The sequence below is a fragment of the Haemaphysalis longicornis genome, unplaced genomic scaffold (genome assembly GCF_048455015.1).
Source record: "Haemaphysalis longicornis isolate Haplotype H1 unplaced genomic scaffold, Haemaphysalis longicornis Haplotype H1 scaffold_3, whole genome shotgun sequence".
NCBI lineage: Eukaryota > Metazoa > Arthropoda > Arachnida > Ixodida > Ixodidae > Haemaphysalis > Haemaphysalis longicornis.
The window spans coordinates 80243873-80256822 of record NW_027526335.1 but is presented as its reverse complement, the minus strand read 5'-3'; the positions used below and the strand labels follow the sequence as shown (position 1 = coordinate 80256822).

General features: G+C 48.8%; 1 protein-coding gene across 1 annotated transcript in view; it reads left to right on the top strand.

Annotated features, from left to right (window-relative positions):
- Positions 1-12950, top strand: part of LOC144174723 (paired box protein Pax-6-like) — an 85591-nt gene that overhangs the window by 37817 nt on the left and 34824 nt on the right. The window contains exons 3-4 of the mRNA XM_077703553.1: positions 7240-7405; positions 9196-9376. Coding sequence (XP_077559679.1) covers positions 7240-7405; positions 9196-9376 — 347 coding nt within the window. The remainder of the gene's footprint in view (positions 1-7239; positions 7406-9195; positions 9377-12950) is intronic.

Here is a 12950-nt window from a genome sequence, read left to right as displayed (position 1 = left end):
TTTTCTTGGTCTTCTGTGCAGTCATACACCTCTGAAATGAAGTTTTGTATCAACAAGTCTCAGTTAAAAAATAGGATTGTAGATTTTTTTAGCAACGAGTTACTGAAGTGCAATGTCCTCCCTCTCAGTCAGTTTCTTTCCATTCACAACGTTTAGTTATTGGTTATTTTGTGCATATGCATAGAACTGTTTTTGCTATTGCTCAAACGGGGTCAAGGCCCAGTCAGGAGGTCGCTGATTGCCTCGTTTTGCTCGCCCCTGGCGTATTACTGGTGTGTATCGGCCAAATGAAATAACACAATAAACTCCCCCCTGCCGAAAATGTATTCGAATCATAGCTACAATTACGGATTCCTAAGCCCTCCTTATGGTCTAGTGAATGCAAATTGCCGTACGGATATGCGGGTACTCCGAGCGCCGCCATAGCGCTTCGGATTCTGGTGACTACTGCGCCGCTGGATGAGGCAGCGGAGTGAGGGAGAAGCCCAACGCAGAGTGTTCTGAAATCGCGTTTCTCCGCAACAGTCGGCATCTCTTTCGCTTAGCGTCCTTGTCCTCTCACCGTTAGCGTGGCTGAGAGCATTGATTCATCATCCTTGTCGTATACATTTAACGTTTTGTAGCCGTAACGTAGCGCCTTGCCACGTGCCAAGCAACGCCTAGCGCCTGGCCGGCACATACGCGCGCGTTAGCGTCCCCTAGCAAATAGGACATTTTGTGGGGGCGCACTTTGTTACTCGCCTAATTGCTACCTCTGTAATTGGAATTAGGCCGCAGTGCACGTGCCTAACACCCCGTTACTAAGTCAAAGGCCACGGCGCGTTCCTGTTTGCCTTCAGTAAACTGCTGTCTGTGTTCGATTCCCACACAGACCCAAATTTACCGCATTTTCTTTTCGACTCAGTTACATTACCTTGCACCGTCGGCCATTTTGTGTTCCACCTGTGTGCATGCGGGGGGCGGATAATCTTCCACCTACCGAATCATCTAACGCTTTCGCATTAGGAGACGACGATCGACAAGAGAGAACTCCCGAGGGACGGTTCCTCCGCTTGCCATGCTATCATGTATTCTTTTCCTGGAATTACCGCGAAGGCAGGTCCTCCGGTGAGCCGCATAGTTCAACCCCGGGGGTCCGACAAAATAGCCGAAAATGAAAGTATTCGCAGATTTTTCAGTAATTAATGGAACAATATTTTAAATGCGAAGCCTTATTTGGCTAGACCTCGTGCATTTTTCCTGCGCGTGTGCAAAAACGCCTTGCAGCAAAGCCAACTTTATCGCGAATGATTCACAGAAAAGGGCTGTAAATGTTGCGTTTTCAAAAAAAGTTTCCCCAAAACAATTGCATAACAATTGGCCGCTAACACGATTCCATCATTACTAGTTTCATTTACTGTTTATATATAATTGGGTCGTTCGCAGTGAAGTTGACAACGTGGCAGAATTCCCGTCTGCTGCCAACCGATACAGGACGAGTATATTTACGGAAAGGAGCTGTAACTCGTTTCATCGAGTCTTTATCAGCAAAATTACATAAAAATCGGGTGCCAAATTTCATTCACTAGTCATGATTACTTAGTTCCCAATAAATCAGTTCACACCTTTGTTCAAAATTCTGCCACCTCTCTTGTGTGCAGAACAGCTTCACTGGTCATCCGCCTATACAGTTGTTTGTTTGTTTGTTTGTTTGTTTGTTTGTTTGTTTGTTTGTTTGTTTGTTTTCCTGAACGTAGTTTTGGTCCACATGCAGATCCATGGCAGACCTACCGTATATCGATATTTACCGCATGCCGGCATTTGTAGCGAAGCCTTACTAACTACTGCTTAGTAAGACGTAGGCTTGGACCAGTTAGACCAAAAAAAAAAAAGAATACTCACTGCCTTTTCGCTTGTTTATTCGACCCGTTGTTCGCCCTAAACCAGGCGCCCTCCTTTCGACCCCATGGACTCACCCTCGCCAAACATCTGCCCAAAGACGTCAAGTTGAAGTTGTTAAACTCTTACTACTACTGGACCTGCCTGTGTGCGTGTGTATACCAAACGGCTCTCATCAAAGAGTTCCACGTCAGCGGCCTCGCGAGTTGTTTCGCGACTTTTGACTGCGCGCGCGCGCGCGCGCGTTTGACGTCCGTCTCCGCACATCTCCGGCGTCCACGGGGAACGGGAAATAAAAGCCTCTCGAGCGTCAATCATCGCGCTAAACGGTCCTCTCTTCGAGGCGTGCACGCACCGCTCCGGTAGCCACCGTAGCAGCTGTCGTCCACTGTTGTCCATGGACGCACCTTCGCTCATGGTTGGGGTGCCGGGAAAGAGGGGTCGGGTTTGTAAAGATATGGGAGCGGGGTGGGAGAGAGGTGGTTCGGGGGAGGGGGAACCTGGAGGTTTTCCTGCAGCACACCATTGTATCTCAATCTCCGATCCCGAAAAGCCTTGTGCCAGCGATGTTGCGCGTCGGACGCAGCGCAAGCGCTCGTACATAGCGCACTAGCCCTGAGGGCCGGCTGCGTAGCTGTAAAGCTGCAAAGAAACCGAGAACGTGCGAGTGCGCGTGCAAACGTGTGGCAAAGCTTCCGCGGCTCCACGCAGGCCTGGCGCGTATCAAATGATGGTCCAGAGGGCGGTACTGTAAAGGAGGAGGAGGAGGGGAGGTTAGCACCGATTTCGTTTCTCGGCCGGCGGTTGTGTTCCCCGTTAAATCTGCCCCTGCGAAGCATTGTGCGGCGTACAATGCGGTGGTTCCGAAACGCGCCGCGAGGGGGACGCGACGCGACAGTGATCGGGGGTAGGGGGCTGCTTCCCTTTCGCTACTCTTTAATTCTTCTTATTATATCTATCTCGTTCCGCTTTTCATCTGTTCTGTGTGTCCCTCGAACCTGGGAGAACGGTTTTCATCGAAGAAATGCACAGAAGAGTACACGGAGCAAATGGCGGTTGAGTGGTTTTTTTCTCACTAAATATTTCCGCCTCGGAAGCGTGTCATCCGTGTCGCGTTGGACTGGTATACGTAGCACGAGACACTTTCTGTTTATAATATCTGGTTATCTCTGTTCTGCACTTCAATGGCGCTGTAAGGTGACCAGGAGCAAAAGTAGAAGACTGTTGACCACCGTTGGTTCGGGCTGGGGTGCAATAGCTTGCATTCTTTTGGTGATTGAGAATAGGCATGTTCGACCTTCTTTAGGACCTCCGACCTCCGACCTCCGACCGGATCCCCGTTATAGCACTTCCTAGCACACACTAGTTCCTTCTCTACTCGTTCTTAATGACCACATTGAGAGCAGCAACATTGCACATTTTCAGGAGAGTATATGCCGGTTTTCAGTTCTCTCTCTACATGACGCCGGCCATCGGCAAGGTTTGAGATATAATCCACTCCATCCCCAAAAACTGGGTGGGTACTCGTGTGAACAGTTTCGAGTGGATTCATTGTTATGTATAGTTTATACATAATCTCCGCATCATCCAACAGGCAGGCCCGCGCGTGCAGTGATGTCTTTTTCTGTCCCACCATATAGGTATATTGTGAGCGCATTCAGCATTACTGAGCAATTATTGCGCTGTAGGATACTCATATGCTGGGGCCAATCACCGTCAGTTGGTGTGGTCAATCTCTCATCTGTGCATACCCATGCTAATCTGTTCATGATCGTCATCACGGATGACTTCTTCTGTTGAGTCACGGACGGAACTGGTGCCGACTTGTACAGGATCCTCCATCTTCCATCTACTTACAATATATATATATATATATGCAGAGGAAATGCAGAAGGAAAGGCCGGCAGTCTATAACGCCAAGGCGGGCATAGGGGAAGGGTTCGGCTTTTTTATTATTATTACAATTAGTGAAGTCGCTGGATTGGTAAGGCATCACAGATCTAATAGAAAGGCGTGTGTAGGGTCTCCAATCTGGACGTGTGTTTGCCTTCACTTTATTTCCTATATAAAGTTAAAATCTTAACTTCACTAATCGTAATAGCACTAAAAAAGCCTAACACTTTTTGGCGTTATGAACTGCCGGCCTCTTTCCTTCTGTATAATATATATATATATATATATATATATATATATATATATATATATATATATATATATATATATATATATATATATATATATATATATATATATATATATATATATATATATATATATATATATATATATATATATATATATATATATATATATATATATATATATATATATATATATATATACATACATGTGTCTGTACATACATGCATACATATAGGCACGCACACACACACAGTGGTACCCGCCGCGGTGGCTCAGTGGCTAAGGCGTTGCGCTGCTGAGCACGAGGTCGCGGGTTCGATTCCCGGCCGCGGCGGCCGCTTTTCTGATGGAGGCGAAAAGCAAAAACGCCCGTGTGTACGAGATTTCGGCGCACGTTAAAGATCCCCAGGTGGTCGAAATTAATCCGGAGCCCTCCACTACGGCGCGCCTCATCGCCTGCGTTGCGTCGGCGCGTTAACCCTACAATCAATCAATCAATCACACAGTGGTGACGTTTTCGGCGGCCCAATGCTGTGGCCCCCACGGCTATAGCCTTCGGTAGCCGCTCTACAGCTCCGCGGAGCTTGTTCGCACCTGTCGAAACTCCCAGCCGGGGCCCGGAGAATGGTTGCCGGGGTTGCAGCCGGGGCACCGAGTCACGGGGTGCCGCCAGAAAGGAGGGGGAGGGGCGGTGGTCTGGCGGGGGGGCCCAGACACAAAAGCGCGCTATCGGCGTGCTTTTCGTCTCCCGCCGCCACGGTCGGGCCCCCAATTATAGCCGCGGCGGCAGCGTGCTGAGAGAGAGAGAGAGATGCGGCCAAAGATGCAAATAAAACGAGGCCGCTAAGAATCGTGGAGCACCGACAACGAGCGGCCTACCACACGGCCGTGTCGGCACGGTGACGACGACAAACATGCGCTTGGGTCCGCTCGAGAGGGCTTAGCAGATTAAGGTCCTCGAGCAGAGAAGAAGCCCTTGGGGCACGCCGCGGGAGGTCGCCGCCGGCGATAGCCCAAAAGCGTTGCGCGAGCCGGTAGTGGTGGTTGTTATAGATGTGCGCTGGGAGATATGAGTGTGTGTTGTCTGAGCGCGCCGCTCTGATCCGTCGGTCGGGGTTGAGACGCCGCGACGAGGGCAAAGAGTTAAGATGTGTAAGTGCCGCTCCGACACGGCGGGAGGTCGCGCAGTGCCCGCCGGGAACGGCGAGAGGAGTATTCGCGGAGAAAGGCCGGTTACAAAGCGCGGGCTTTTGCGCACGCTCGCGTGAAAGTGGTCTTATGTCGTCGAGGGTGAACATGCCGCCGGCGGGAGGGTGAACAATAACCGGACAGGCCGACAGGCGCCGGAGAGGATCACATGCCGGAGGGGATTTGTCGTCCGGCCTGTTTGCAGAGTACTTGTTGGGAGAGGTGAAGTCACTTTCTCCGCCTCGAAAGTGACTCTTATGAGGAAATATGTACACTTTGGACGGAAAGATGCAGTCGTATAGTTGGCATGCGCTCTCACTTGTTATTTGTTCGAGGTATATCTCCGGACACTTGCTACACGCAATCCAGGTATTGCTGTAGATGCTGTCTTCGTAAGCTTTTTTTTAGATGTCATTTTATTCCTGTGTGTTCTTTACAGCATGGATAACAGCTATAGAGGAGAAGACCACTATACCGATAGGGTTCTGCTGCTTGCAAACGATAATCATGGCAGCGTTTAGTTTCACACAATTGAGAAGCTAACTCTTGGGCTTGCAGAAATAATTCAGTAATTATAATTTCCTATAATTACTCCCCAAGCTTTTCGTGCTAAGAAATCCGGACAGGTTTTGCGCAACTTCATACAAAAATGGTTCGGACATAGTGCTTTGAGACATTTGTACACTATGCGCGCTTATTTTATTGTCAGTTTACAAGGGGGTTGGGTCGAATCTTGCTTTCTTTCTCCTCACATACTTAAAAAGAAAATACGCTCTTTAACAGGACGTTACTGCAACTCAAGCGGGACGCTCATTTGCTGCGACCGTGTATATAAGCCACAAGTGAGACTGCGAGTCGCAAAAACATTCTCAATGCCCACACGCAGTGGAATTACTTCGCTGGGATTGCCCCCGAAACCGCAGTATGTGTGGGAAGCGCAACACATAACAAATGGGCAGGTGGGATAAAATAAATCATGAACCCTTCCGTGCAACGCCGATGATGGTTGAACGCGAAGCTTTCTCTTAAGGCATTCCTTGGGTGTCGAGTTAGAACATTGACTCGTTGAGGTTTGAGTTTGACTCGCACGCAGTTTGAACATTTGACTCGCAGCGGCTTTGGCTATGACCCTTCGCCATTTGATTTCGCACGAAGAAAGCTTCGCGTTCAACCGTCGTCCTCGTTAGGCAGAGGAGTTGGTGCATTATTTTTCTGCCTAATTTTGCACGTCCATGCACCCCTCTCCAAATCAAACTGCTGTGACGCTGTCGGGATGGCGCCATCGGTTAGACGTCGGCGTCATAACGCGCAGGGACCCAGGTTCGATTCCTCCGACGGGAGGCGTGTTTTTTTTTTTTTTTCTTGAGGCGCTCCCACGGTCCCCATCGTCGTCAGAGAAATTTGGCTTTCATGCACTCCATTTTGTAGTCCGCACGGCCGTCATCCGGAAGACATAGAAAGATTCGCTCTAAAATTTGCAGAAACTGTCCCTTGGGACTCTCGCCGAATAAATTGTGTAGCCGCTACGTTCTACACCGAGCCGTTTTAAAGTCGGCTGCACTATACTACACTCAATCACCGGGGGAAAACATTTTTAAGCGCCTGATAAACAGTCCGATGAATAAGTAAAAAGGCCCTAGGGATTTTAATTAGACACCTTCATACGACCACAGTGAAACGCTATATACCGAGGGGTTCAAACTCAGCTTCGCTACTACAAACAAATCCACCGCTGGGAAGAGATTTTCTTTTTTTACGGATATATAAGAAGTCTGGTATCAAAGCATGTTGGCCTACGGGGCGTTTAATAAACATCTCCACGAGACCCCGTTTGTTCCTATGCAAGGAGCGTTGTACCGTAATTTCATCCCGGCAGAACTTGCACGGACGGGAAACTGGTCCTAGAGCGACTATCGATCTCACCGGCCCCGAATTCAATTGCCCGTAGACCAACTTGGCGACTCTCAAGACAATTAGTGTATAGCGTATAGCGAGATTGGTAATTCGTATTTCCCGCCCTTCTCCCGCCAGGGCACAGCGGCGTGAACCAGCTGGGCGGTGTGTACGTGAACGGGCGTCCGCTGCCGGACTCGACGCGGCAGAAGATCGTCGAGCTGGCCCACTCCGGTGCCCGGCCCTGCGACATCTCGCGAATCCTGCAGGTGTCCAACGGATGCGTCTCCAAGATACTCGGAAGGCGAGTCGGCCCTCGACACCCACATTGTAACCACTAGAAATGCAAAAAATGGAGGAGGTCGGGACACTCGGTGTGCTTCATTCAGTGTACGATAAATCTGTCCGTCATGTATCGAGTAAACGAAACACATAAGGTGGGGTCTGGGCTGAGATCTGGTGTCTTTTGAGTTCAGTGTAGGCGGAGAAGGGGGCGAAGTAGAGAAGCCATTTTTAGACTTAAGCAGGAAATTTCAGAGGACTTTATTTATTTATTTATTTATTTATTTGTTTATTTATTTATTTATTTATTTCAAAATAACCCTAAAGGCCCTCCGGCGGAGGGTATTACATAGTGTGTGCAGCACATAACAAAAGGGTAAAAATCAAAATTTAATTAAAACAAAACACCAGAACAAAAAGGGTAATATAAATGACAGTGCATAACGTAACAAAGCGAAACACTCGCAGAGAAGACACCCCAAAAAATTTAAAAAAAGAGAAAAGGTTCTGGGAGCACCATATCAAACTTTACGCATGTTTACTTTACTAGCCTGTGGAAAAAAGGATAAACAATAACAAGAAAAGGAAAACAGATGTACAAATGAGGCAGTGAAATGGTGTTAGGTCTGCATGTTTCTGTTTGGAGCATGTTAAAATTTCGAGGCATTTTTTTCGGTGACAATGCGCGATGGCATATTATTCCATTATATCGCGGTTCGAGGTATGAATGATTGAGCGAATGCGAGTGAACAACACGTGATGCGTTTGACTTTGTGTGGATGATCGCGACGCGAGAAGATGGCTGAAGGTTCTCACATAAAATCGTTATGAAGAGGCGAATGATAGTGAAGTTTGTGGAATAGTGTGAAACGAGATACACAACGACGATGGGATAAAGATTCTAGCTCGGCGCGAACCGTGGCGCTCGGAGTAGATTCTAGCTTTTATCGATGCCAGTGATCAGCCTGAAAAATAGCATGCACGGTCTCTGAAAAAGCTTCCAGGCCATGCTATACGCCTCTAGGCTGAACATACCATAACTCAGTGTAGTGGACCAACTAACTGGGAAGCCCAACCAAAATATTTTCCGCGGGAAAGCTGACAAAAACATTTATATTTTTAACTTTTGCGAAACATTCAGATTGCAGTCAAGGCACTAGTTCCTGCTGTATTTTTTTGTGTGTGTGCGTGTGGACTGGATAGTTTCGGCGTTCTCTAGGACGTTTTTACGAAGTCTGTGCCATTTAATTTGTTGTGGGAACCACGAAGTTGTTAAGCGGCGTGTGGTGTGTGGCGTCCGCTCAAGTGCTTTTGCTCCTTCGGTAAGCTTAGGTGTAGCTTCACTGTACAACTTTAAAGTTCACGTGGAAAGCAAAACATACGGACGCACGATTTTCCCAGCAGAAATGTCCGCTATTGAACTCTCTTTTCGTTCGTTGGATTTGTCGGAGCATACATGGACACGCCGTTCATCCCCAGCCGGGACAACAAGTACATGATAACCGTCCTCTTATTCATGCCCACCAGCTCGCACAATCGATGTAAATTAGTGAAAAACGTGCTTCACTTGCGCCTACTTCAGAGCTATCTAGGATATTTATCGTTTCATGCAATGCGAAATAGGGACAACGTGGTCTTCGAAACCGTGTGCCTTTGCCGCCTCTTCTTTATTGCTTAGCTTGCATTCCCGTGCAACTCTGCAAAGCCCGAGGTTCGTTAAACTGTTTTGTAGAAAGAAAGACCAATATCCACCTCAACCTATACAGCGACCCTTCCATAATTGCCCCCTCGTATGTATACTCTCTTCACCAGGTACTACGAGACGGGCTCCATCCGGCCCCGGGCCATCGGCGGCAGCAAGCCCCGCGTGGCGACGCCCGACGTGGTGAGCAAGATCGCGGCCTTCAAGCGAGAATGTCCCTCCATCTTCGCCTGGGAGATCCGAGACCGGCTCCTCTCCGAGGGCATGTGCTCCGGTGACAACGTGCCCAGTGTGAGCACCTGCATATCTCTCTCTCTCTCTCTCTTTCTCTCTCTCTCTCTCTCTCTCTATATATATATATATATATATATATATATATATATATATAGATATATATATATATATATATATATATATATATATATATATATATATATATATATATATATATATATATATATATATATATATATATATATATATATATATATATATATATATATATATATATATATATATATATATAGCCCTTTTATCTCTCTTGAACCCTTTGGATAAACCCCATGGGTGACCAGGGCTTTGTTATGCAGCGCGTCCGCAACGGTGGACCTGAGATTGGACCGGAAACAGGCAATGTATGTTTCCCGCGCATACCTGACCTTACGTCACATTTTTTTCCCGGAACGCCACTTCTCGCACTGACTGGCTTTCAATCTCTCTTCTCCTTCTCGATCGCGCCTTAGCATGGTAAGCGTCCTTAGTACACGTAACAATTAGTTAATGGCATAAAACGAACTGGTGATTGGTGACCGGCACTAAGTCATGTCTCAGAACTCTGGACATGTGTTACTTCAAGTTCACATCTCTTGCCAAACACATCTTGCAGCACTGACTTTGCCATGTACAGTTGACACGATCTTGAAATCGCTATTGCCAGCAGTTTGCGATCCTAAGGTTTGATGGCAGGCATATGTTTTCTCATTTAAAGGTGCACAAAGGCGTGCCGTAAACATATAAAACGGGTCGCACTCCTGTTGTCAAGTAAACATGGCACGTCGTGTCGCGAAGGAATGAAATTCAGAAGAAAAAAAAATATGTGGGCTCACTTCAGGTAAATTGTAAAGCTTACAAATGGCGAACGGACATCTAACATTACTCTGATCCGTATGTGGGGGTTCCTGCGCTTGAGTTTGCTTCTCTACCCCGTCCGACCTGGCGCAGCTGTTACTACACTAATATGAAGAAAATTCTGAGAACACATGGAACCTCACGCGCCAATTTGTTGACTGAAGGTTCATTTAACGTGACGCCTTTTTCAAGAGACTTCAGGTCGATAATTGATATTCTACTGTGGGCGTGCGTCTTTTCCGCTAAATATTATTGGGACAACTTCAAAGTGTAATTCCGCTCATGCGCGGTGACGTCAGGCGGCACATGAGGGGAAGGGTGCGGCACCGACGTGCAGTGCAGGCCTCCGCCATCGTGACAACTGTTAACGCTAAGTTAGATGGCCGCTGGTGCCACGACTGGAAGCATTGACATTGCCCGTATCCAGACGTCGGTCGCAGCCGTCGCTTGCCGCACACGCTTACCTCGTTGTCCGTCGTTCATCCATCCTCTGTTCTGTATGGCATAGCTGCCGGGCGCAGTTCCCAAAGAAGCAAGTAACGGTTGGGGTTTGTGTTTTTGCTGACATTCGCTTCAAAAAATAATACGTTGTCAGGTAACTTGCTTTATCCTCACGGGTGGCATTATCCCCACGACCTTTTCAGCTGCGAGTCATCCATCCTCCTCACGTGTATACGAGATTTCGACGCACGTTAAAGATCCCCGAGTGGTCAAAATTAATCCGGAGCCCTTCACTACGGCCAGGACTCACCGCCTGCGTTGCGTCAGCGCGTTAGACCTTACAACCAATCAATGACATTCATCCTCCTTGTGAGCTATCACGGCGCGTATGAATACTTTAAACCTATAAGCGAAGTCTTTTCTTTATTATTTTGAACTAGAAGGGTTCCCAAAAGAGCCCTAACTAAGGCTCTTGTAGCACCAAGTATAAATATCTACGAGGCGAGGCAGGTAAGCCGTGTTGGCCCATATTATTCCACATTCACTTCAAGAGCGGCTTACAGCACACGCTCACCGAGAGCTCTCGATTTCGTCCTCCGAGATTGCGCTGCGTGACTGATTGAAGAAGTACGGCAACGCGCAGCGACACCTTCGTACCAAGAAGCCGACAAGCGATCGCAGAAAAGGGAGGGGGGGGGGATGCCGGAACGAGACAACGATAAAGCGGGAGCCAGCTCGTCCATTCCTCCATTTTCGGCCGCAAACGAGAGAATCATACCGTCCCCGGCGGCCGCCCATCCATTCATGACACCGCATGCACCCCGGGGCACCCCTCCTCTTCCACGATGGCGCACGTGTGCGCATCCCGAACTCGAGGCCGCCGTATCTCCTCCTGCGCTCCTCCCGCCAGCGTTTTCCCCCGGGGCCAAGAACGGCGGCGGCGGAGCAAAGCGTTAATCCGCTCCTGTCTTTAGCAGCGCGGAAAATTGGTTGCGATGTGGCGCCGGCCCGACCCAAGCGCGGTGACGCCGAGAAGAGCGAGAGGAGGCAGCGCGGGATGCTGCGCTCCGCTCCTCTCCCCCACTCTTCGCCACGGTCGTTTCTTTGGCAAAGCGCGCGCGCGGGCTGTAGCCGAGCTGGCATGGCCGCCGTCCGCCGCTCGTCATCCCATTCCTGCGTGGCATGCACCCTGTGCCTGCGCTCCGTCTCGCTGTTAACAGTTCTGTGCAGCGTGGCGAAGCGCTGAGGTGAGTCGGGAGGGGACAGCCACAGCGCTGTCCGTAGCTCCAAACAGAACACGGTTTCTAATTTGCAAGCGTTGAGGTGTCTGAAAACCGGAGCCTGTGGTGCTTTTCTAGACCCACGTTCGCCGAACTTACTCACGTGATGGTGGGGTGATCCTGTAATATCTGATTTTTTTTTTTTTTTCCGTGGCAGTGATTTGGATGGGCGAGATTCGTAGCGTCGTTTGGGCTGCACGCAACAGCAGAGCGTCGAGACGGCCGCGCCCCTGCATGCCGAGTCTCGCCTCGAGACAAAGTGCGCGTGCGTGGAGAACGCTGCTGCTGCGGGCCCGTGTCCCCAGCGCGGCGCATAAATTAGAACGGCGCTCCGGCGTCCGTTGACATTCGTCGCACCCCGAGCCAACGTACTGCGTGTGTGTAACGAAAACGAAGTATTAATATGCGCGCATGGTTGGGTATTCGTGTTTGCGTTAACGAGATGTTTATGGAGAGACCCCGTAACAAGTTTCTCCCCTCGTTAGCAATGCGGTTGATTGCTGATTACGGAATGCAGATTGCTATACTGGTGTTCTCGTTTGAGGTTTCCGACGAGTTGCGGGCGTGAAAGGAAACGTTTCGCTGGATTGTAAAACATCGCATGTGAGTCGGCGGTTTGCTGCCAAGAACTCATTGCGGTGCCGCACACCTCACAGGCGCTTTAGAAGCACCCACGTGTGCGTGGAGTTGTCCTTATGGTATTGAATTTGGCAGAATTGAACTGCACTGAAGCAGTTTCTAAATTGTACTGCTTTATGGGGGCTTAAGGCCCAACCACATGGACGCGAAATTACACGTCGCGCGAGTTTCGGCGTTGTCCGGCGGCGCGACGCCGACACACAGGGGAGGGCCAGTAACCACATGAGACCGGCGAATCACGCGTTAGGAGATCCTTCTAGTACACTCTAGTGGACACGTTTGTATGAACTGTGCCGTCCTTTTAAAGTTATTTTTGACTGTTTATGATCAGTTATTTTAGATTGTTTAAATACATTAATTACTGGACCCTATAGATT